General features: G+C 44.5%; 1 protein-coding gene across 3 annotated transcripts in view; it reads right to left on the reverse strand.

Moving 5' to 3' along the window:
• ESRP1 (epithelial splicing regulatory protein 1) overlaps window positions 1-9,010 on the reverse strand; it is a 29,305-nt gene extending 20,295 nt beyond the window's left edge. For 2 of the 3 annotated variants that reach the window (XM_026081030.1, XM_026081031.1), the window contains exons 1-4: window positions 8,774-9,010; window positions 8,521-8,649; window positions 7,659-7,772; window positions 4,971-5,085 (exon numbers count right to left, since the gene is read on the reverse strand). In XM_026081030.1, coding sequence (XP_025936815.1) covers window positions 4,971-5,085; window positions 7,659-7,772; window positions 8,521-8,649; window positions 8,774-8,905 — 490 coding nt within the window. In that variant the 5' untranslated portion in view covers window positions 8,906-9,010. The remainder of the gene's footprint in view (window positions 1-4,970; window positions 5,086-7,658; window positions 7,773-8,520; window positions 8,650-8,773) is intronic. The other variant, XM_026081032.1, reaches the window with a different exon arrangement.
• Between the last annotated feature and the right edge of the window lie 155 nt (window positions 9,011-9,165).

Here is a 9,165-nt window from a genome sequence, read left to right on the forward strand (position 1 = left end):
TGCTTTCTGCACATATAAAGGAGCATGTTCATACCATCAACTAAGTGAAAACTTGAATTCTAATGAACATATGGCTGTCTACATATGGCTGGACTCCTATGGTCTGAGGCACTGGAAACTTCAGGTACTTAGGTAAAAAAGCAGTTAATGGAACTTTAAGAAAACACTGCTCGTTCTAAAAAGGGATAGATAACACGTGTGCACACATGCACATATAATTTTTTTTAAAACTAGCTTCTCCTACCCAAATTGGACATAAAGTTGATTGCAGTGGATAAATCTAAGTTCACATTTAAAGAAGTGTTAGAAATTGGGCATGGCTGCTAAAGCTACCATACAAAGTAACAAATACTGTGCTACATATTCTAAGTGAATCAAAGGGGAAAAGATGCACCCAAACAAGACAGGACAGAGAACAAGGAGCTCCTCAGTCTTGCTGCTTAACTGTGGTACCACCTCCCCTCGCAGCACACTGCAAGTTTGTAAAGCAAGGAGGAAAATCATTCTACATCAAGTTCATCTGCATGTATAGGGGAAGTTTCTAATGCATTTCCTCAGGTTCTTCTCTGCAGCTTCACCCAATGACAGCATCCTCTAAACCTTCTTCTTCCCTCACACTGTCTCTTCCATTTCTCCAAGCCTCAACCCCTCTCCCAACTAAGGCAAAAGAAAAACTGAACATCAGTCATGTAGCTTACCTCAAGACCTGGGAGACAGGACATGAACTACTATTACAATTATGTTCTTCATTGATGCTCTTTCCTCTTTGGTTTGTCTTTAGGTCTCATCAGGCAGAAGATTATGTCTTTTTAAATACTATTTTGTATAAAGGGAATCCAATATCACCTGGTTCCTGGGTACTACCACAGGAAGTGTGAACAGAAGTATAAAATGTTCAGTTAATGGCCATTAATGGGCTTTTGATAGCCAGAGCTAAGTACTATTGGTTATAACTGTGCTCCCCATCACAATTTTAACTTGGGTGTCTTAAAAAAAACCAGTTTCAGTATTGTACCATCCAGATCCTATGGAGCACACTCAGCACATTGCTCAGAAGGATTCCTGCATTTCTACCAAAGACAGCCAGCAGATGCTCCTAGTGAGGAGCTATCCTCACAAACCAAGTTCAGAAGGGAGCAAAGCAGACCAGATACTGGAGGAAGCAAGAGCTATTTGCCATGTAATGGCTTCTGCATGCCCAATCTTGAGGCAAAGAAGGATGAGTCTTCTGCAGACTGAGTTACAGGATAGTCATGCAAGCTTTGCTCACTCCACCCTGAAGGCATTCACAGTAGTGAAAACTGGCTCAGCAAGCTTTGCAAATTAAGCAGCACAGCAAGTATGGGAGGTACAGAGGGTGCAAAAAGAACAGCCCTGCTTCTTTTGTATACTTACACATGCTTAAAGAGATTTCAACAGACTCAAGGTCCTTTCTTTGCAGGAACACAATCACCTCTCCCAAATTATGTTACTTGAGATTTCTTGCAATTGTCCTGCTGTCTCTTCCCTTTCACTATACTGACTGAAGAAAGTCTGGCACAAGACTCTTTCCTATACTAAAAACTGTTGAAAACAGTTAGCTAGGAAGCAGCAGCACTCAGATAACAATTACAACTAGTCTCAGTTTTTCCTTCAGCCCTCAAGTTTGATGGCATTTAAAATGTTTCCTTACCTTGCATTAAAAGAAATTGGTGACTTATACAGGATTTATGATTTTTTGGAGGTGGCAGCAGGGGGGAAAACAAAGCTTTCACCTGAGCTCTTGGATTTGAAATAGTTTTGTTACTGTAGACAATTTCAGGTAGTCTGCTAGAAAAGCAAGTCTCAAAAGTACTTTAAGGGAAGAATAAGCCAGCTAATTATTTGGTTAATATCTCTGGTTTTTCCTCACAGGAGATCTTGCCTTCTTTGCACAGAATATACTACCAGGCATCAGCTATTCAGTGTTTTACACACTGGAATACACATCTTGAATGACTGTTGTAGGAAATTGTTTCCCTTGATTGTCAGGGGCAAAAGAGTACATTCTACATTAGCCTGTATTTTGTTGTTTAATCAAATGCTGCCAATCAGAATAAAAACCCTTGGAAGCTATACCCAGCTTTCCCGTAACAGAGGAAACTTGTGTGGCATCTCATATGGGGACACTGAGACAGAAGGACAAGCAGGAACGTGCCCCAAATCATTCAACTCCCGCTGCTGCCATCATTTTGCGACTGCAGCTCTAGTCAGTATGTGGCCCCTAAACCACAGTCTGCTTTTCCCACCAGATGCTGACTGACCTGGCCTAGGACCATTTGCCCAGCACAAAGGAATCTGGGAAGATTCCCGCCACGCAGCCCCTTTAGCCGTAGAGTAGAAGATCTGTAATTTTTGCAAGAATGAGAGACAGGTCAGATTCTGTGTGCTAATCCGCAGCTGTTTCACCCTACTCCAGCTGTTTCCAGCTTGCCTTTTTCCCTTAGCACACCCCCTTCAAATCCATGTTCCTTTCCATTCAGCGTTTGCTTCCCTTTACTACATAACTGTTTTAGAAGGAAACTAGTTGTTCCACTTAAAACAAGAGTCTGCACAAAATTGCTTAAACTAATCCTTAGACTTAATCAGCTTCAACAAAACTTATCACAAGCATTACATGTGTGCCCAGACTCTCCAAATGCAATTACAACTTATACAACTTCTGACACTGAGGAGGAGATTAAGTTGGTACATTTGAGCAAGGTGAGGAAAAAAGTTATCACATTTGGCAGGAGCAGGAAAACAAGATTTTACCTTTTCAGTGACTGCATGCTTCTCCCATGTGTCACCCCCACCAAACACTCTCAAACAATATGGGGCACAAACAGTTAATATTTCATCCATGTTATATAAACAGAGCAAGTTTACAAATAAAAGCATCAGGAGTTACAAAACAAGACAGACCACAAAGATTAAGATAAGAATAGAATAAAGTTATTTAGATTTTTATACCTAAAGAGAAGGGTGTCAGATCCTGAATTCAGACTCAAGTTGACACCATTTGGATAGATTGTCCTAGTCTTCAGGAACGGGAGGAAATACTGTCTGCAACTGCCAACTGCAAAGGTAGATGCATTAGAAAAGAAACCTTAGACAACAAGTGAAGCTGCAAGAACTACATCACCAAATCCAACTCAGATCAGGTCTAGGTAATAATTCAGCTAGATATAAGGCTTAACATACCATAAGGCTTAGCCATTGCCCAAAACAAACAGAAAGCCAATCCCCCTCCCTCCCCCTAACACCATCATTCTATCATTTGTCTTCACCAGACGAAGTGTCCTTTGGTCTCCTGGACCACTGCCTCCTTTTCTGAACATGGTCCAAAAAAGGAAAACAGAAAACATCACTTTCGAAGGTACTGACCCTTTCGGGGCTTCCTGGCAGCCAGGGAGCACAGGCTGATGTGCTCCTCATCTCCCAGCAGGCAGGGAGCACACAGTCTGTCACCACGCCTTAGCTGACCAGTGACACTTCAGGTGCTTGCAATCATGTAAGTGTTTCCAGTGGCAAGATGTACATCAGTCAGTCACACAGGGAGAAAGCAAAGGCATCTCTCCGAAACAGCTGAAGCAGCCCATTGCCTTTAAATAACATCTCCAGCTCATGTTTTCTGTCAGAGAATCCCTAAACAACATATTAAGCTTCTCAATCATAATTTAAGTCGCCACCATCATCCAGTTTTTAGACTGTGCAACACAAATTTAGCTTTCCTGCACAGTAAGTGTAGGACTGGATTTCTAGGAATACTACTTTCCTTCAGAGCAGAAAGGATGCCTCTTAATTTGCAGATGGCAAAGCAGAGTAGACAGCTTCTAGCACCCAGCCTTATGGTGTAGGAGAAATAAAATTTAATAAAAAAAGATTATTCATATAGATATTTTATGCCCTGCTGCCACAACAGGTACAAAACCTCAGCAATACAGCTGAGGCAAGTCTTGGAGACTAAGACTGGATTATTTCAGGTGTCAGACTGAGTCAGAAAAATGCAACCTCTCAGAGGCAACCACTCTACAGACATCATAAGCTAGCCAAATGTAGAAAAATGATTAATAACAACTAAAATTCTTCTCAAATCCCTTTATCCTGCTTCCTAGATGGTTTCTGTGGTCACCATTTCAATGGGTTAATAGGGAAGTCAAGCGTTTTCCATTTTTGTGAGCAAGTCTGAGACAGGGACTGGAGCCTGCAGCAAGAAGAGAGGCTGCCAGGGAAGCACAGAGTCATTTACAGCACCTGTCTCAGCTCTGGGAGCTGTATGTAGTATGCAAACAGAACAGAGCTATGACTAGTAAAGAGCCAGACAGGACTAGGCTATAGACTACTTAAGACCATTTTGAAAGTAATTGTAGACACCTGTGCCACTGAAAGGCCACACGATACCAACAGCATACTATTGCCACCCCTGCCTCACGTCATAACATCGAGCATGTACAGCCTACATCATACTCAGGCTGGATACTACATGTACAACAGCGCCCCTGTCTAAGGTCTGCTCCTGGACCAAAGTTTCACTACTGTCCCACTTCAAGGATATCCCCTCCTCCCCAATTTAAGATAGAAGCTCTCCCCATATTCATACTCATCCAAAAGTCTAAACCAACTTATGCAATAAACCACCCCACAACTTTAGAATTCACATTAATTATTTGAATAAACATGCGCTACTTACTTTAAAGTGAAGACAGAACTTTAAAGAGACAGAACTATAAAGACAGTGAAGAAAGTATACAGAAATTAAGAAGAAATACAGGATTTTTTCCATGGCATCATGTACCTTCATATGGCTTTTTTTTTTTAAACCTTTATCTTTGTGAGAATGCTCAGTACAGTTCGAGTTACTCATTAAAGTTATACTATCTCTAAACATGCATTGCAGGCTCCCACCTCTCTGTCCTAGAATTCAGTGAGAGCTATAACAACGATGATGTCTGCTACCATTAAAAGGATACATTCCATCATGGCCACAACATCAAGTTTGCTAATGTCAGGCGAGCCGGGGCAACACTTCTTGAACTCTTTTCGCAAGTCAAAAAAGGAGTAGAAGCATTCAGGCAATAAGATATTCTGTAAAAAGAACAAGGCAACTACTGTCAGCTACGGTGAATTTCTCCTTTCTCTTTAGATACCAAACTTGCTGACAATTTCTTTCAAGTAGGTAAAAAAACAAACAGCCTGTGCTACAGAGAAGCTCATATGGCTCCTCTTCACCATTTAAGTATGTTTATCAACTTTTTTTTTTTGCTTACAACTTCCTCTCTAGATGGTTTAAAAAGAGAAATGTACTTTTACACTGCCAGAGAAACACTTGCTATTGTTACTGGTACCTCAGATCCAATATATATGTAGGAGAGCAAATGAGTGTTATTGTAACATTTATCATCAATTCTTGATTCCAATTTTAACTGAAAAAAGCCAGGGGGCACTCTGTTCAGTTTGAGCCAAGCAAATTTTGCAAGACTAGCCAGAGACATTTTGGTTTAGAGACAAGGCTGAGTTTCCAGAGCACAGTCACACTTCAAATATTTATTCTCTATATACAATTAAACTCTCTTCCCCCCCCCCCCCGAGTACTAAGCACATATGGGTTTGATACAGTATAAAGGTTGTCTGTCTATGCCTGATAACTGCATTAATAACAATCTATGAAGCCAAGAGTAAGTTACATAGCTCATTGCAAATAAGTGCCAGTAAAATCCTTTTTGCCCCACCAAACCTACCACATGCTTTGCTTTGGGATGGAGGGGAGGGAGAGGGGATAAGAAGAGAAGACTTGAGGAGACTCTTTAAATTAAAGCAACCCCCCACTCCACCAATTACTTCTTCATCCCAGACATCCCTCTACAGCTTAGTACTCCATCTGGTTGATGCCAGCCTCCAGCTCCTCTAGACTCAGAGCTCCATTTCTGTGATTTAATGACTAGTTAGCACCTTGACATTATAATAGAATGAGAGGACATATGGGTGCACATTTAGGAAGCCCTAAGAAAGGAGTTTAGGTTCTAAACAAGTTCTGCTTTGAAAATATTAGAGCCTATCTTAGCATATGGACAGGTGCATTAGGCAAATTATACCCTTTAAAGGCAAACTTAGGAAAATGCGGGTGTACTTGCCAAGACTTCCTGATCTAGTTTTAGCATGGCTATTTCTTCTCCCATGAGAGATCAAATTCTGTTCTTACTGAAACTCAGTTGAAACAGTTTATGCTGATTCATTCTCTGAATACTGTGAACTATGAGACAGTCTCAGACTGGGCATCTCAAAAAAAGTAGAGAGGAAAAAAAGCATTTACAAGAACCCAGATTTCTGCGTATCTGAATTTTAGTTTTTTTTTCCCCCCTTGAACCTCAGTATTTGGGAATTCACCAAACAGCTACTACAGGTCTCATAAGCATTTGGCTTACTTAATCTAGAGGCAGCATACAGCAGATTTCAAGTGAATGCTTTGTCCTGGAACAGCAGCAGAAGGTTTTGATGAAGATTTGATTTCCATCAGTGACACTGTGGTGATACACACAGAAAAATGGTTCCCTATCCTTGAGGCCAAACCAACTTAAATAAGAGTAATTGTAGGAATTGTCCTTTCTTTCATCTATACTGTTTAATTGCATGGAGAAGTTAACTGCATAAAACACATAACAAACTTTATTTTCATTTATAATGGGTAACAACCTGTTTCCCCATCTTCTCCCAGCCACATTATATTCTCTAAGACAAAATTACACATTTACAAGACAAGAAGTTCCTTCACTGCAAATTATGCTCATGGTTTCTCTACAAATGCTTCAAAGATATAAATACAGCACTAACAACTATTAAAAGCAACTCATTTGATATCGATTTATAACAGCACAGACTTGCAGCATCTGCGCCTGTCATCCTGCTGCTTCACCTTGGAAGGTGCAATCAGCTGAGGAAACCCCAGCAGATTATTACAAACCAGTGCAGGTTCACAGCAAATCACAGACCAGGGTTTTATTAACATTGGGGCAGTTATTTTATGACAAGAGGCTCAGCACACTGCTGCAACCCTATCACTAATGAAAAGCGGGCAGGAGCTCACAACACTGTTAGCAATTTGGCAACTCTCAAGTTATAGAAAACTCCAGACTATGGGACTAGTCATCACTCACGGCCTGCCTCATACCACTGTTCAGCACCTGGCAAATACAAGCACCGCCCTCACAGCACCAACTGAATACACAGAGATTGAAAGCTGCTGAACCTAAAGGTGAATGTAAAGTTTCAAAAGGTGGCTTATGATTAAGGTGGTTAACTATTTTGCAACCTTTTCACATCTCCATTTGTTAATCCATTGTAGCTATTACAGCAGTGTAAGATGTGAAAGTTTAGAAGCAGTGCATTGACAGAGTAGTCTCTCAAACACTTAGTTCAAGGGAGTCTTTCTTCTTATTTAACTTAAAAAAGGCTCAAGGCTGCATAAGCACATGGCATTATCTATGCCTTTCACATGGACAGGCTCTTAAGTCTGGTACGGATATTGACTGATGAGCAATGCCTAAATTACAAGTGTGCAAAACTGCCCTCACATTACACATTTTAAGATAATTTGATCAATTTTGCAAGAAAGCAAATAAAGCACTCTAAGAGTAGTCAAATTTGAAGTTACAACTACATACCTTCTTGGAAGCTTCAGGATGCAGAACTTGCCTAATGTGCAGCTGTCCATCAGTACAGAAACAGAAGGAAGTACCTACACCAATATTCAGTTCATTGCTCACGGACTGATTAAACTGAAAGCAGGAAGAACAAGAGATTCACATGGAACAGAAATCAGAGTTGCTGCACTAGTCAGCGTCATCGCTGAGTAGTACATTATTCCTGGTCATGGAGCTGTAATTTCTCCTTTACAAGCCTAAAACTTCACTTCTATAAGCTTTTTTTTCAGTAGCTAAGGACATGATAACTTGTGTGATGACCTATCTCCAGAAGGAAGTGCCCCTTCTCCCCTTCTGTAGGGATGTGCCCATGCAGATGCCCACCTCACAAAACATCTCCTTTTACAGGGGCCTTTGCAGAGCTCTGCAAGGAGACCCACAGCCAGCACAGAGCTGGGGAAGCCTGTGCACAGGAGCCCTCAGAGCACCCAGGCGTGTTGGGAAGAGGAAGGCTTTCGGCCCTACCTTCAGTAAGAACTGCTCTCCTGCCTGCTTATTTAGGGGCTGCAGTACTCCTGCCTTCTCGCCAGGACGGATGAGCTGCTACAAGCCTTATTAACAGGCCTGCCAGCACCCTGCCTTTACCAGGGGCGCGCAGGGCGCTAGACTTCGCCGCCCACACTAGCCAAGGCTCGCCCTCGGCTGCGACTCGGGCGCCAGCACGGCAGGAGAGCKGGACGGGGGTGCTGGCTCAGATCTGCCTCTCTTGGGGAGCTCAGCCCCACTGCCCAAGGGTGATGGGCCGGGGCAAGCAGGGAGCCCCCACGCCCGCCCTGGGGCCGGCCCACGCGTGGGCCCCCGGGGGACCAGGGCCCGGCGTCACCTGTCTCAGCGCCTGCTCCAGCGGCGGCGCCAGCGCCAGGCTCTCCGCGTCCACCTCGGTGACCTCCCGGCACTCGGCCGTCAGCTCGGGGTGGTCGGGCCGGACCAGCACGTCGTGCGGCTGCCCCAGCTCCGGAGAAAGCAGAGGAGGCGAGTGAGCGCCGGCCGCGGCGCCCCCGGCCCCGCGGCGCCCCGCGGAGCGGCGGGCCGGGGCGCTCCCTCCTCCTCCTCCTCCTCCTCCTCGGGGCAAGTACCTCCTTACTCCTCAGGTCGACCACTCGCCACAGGAGCTGGAGCAGCTCCCGCTCATCCGAGCCCAGCCGCGCCCCGTTGGTGCCCGCCGTGGTCACGAAGAGGATCACCAGGTAGTCGGGAGACGCCGTCATGGTGCCGCCGGGCCGGAGGGAGGGGAGAGAAAGGGGGGCGAGAGAGGGAAGGAGAGGAGAGGAAAAAGTAGGAAAGAGGCCAGAAACTTTCCGCGCCGAGGCGCTCCCAGGGAGCCCCAGAGCCCCTCGCTCCCCTGGGCGGGCGGGCGGGCTGCGGCCGCTCCACGCCGGCTGCAGCGCGGAGACGCGCAATGGCCGCGGGCTTTTCTGCTCGGGGCCGCGGCGCTACCTGCCCTGCCCGCCCCGCCCCCGCCCCACGT

Source organism: Apteryx rowi, unplaced genomic scaffold (genome assembly GCF_003343035.1).
Source record: "Apteryx rowi isolate R43461 unplaced genomic scaffold, aptRow1 scaffold_533, whole genome shotgun sequence".
Classification (NCBI taxonomy): Eukaryota; Metazoa; Chordata; class Aves; order Apterygiformes; family Apterygidae; genus Apteryx; species Apteryx rowi.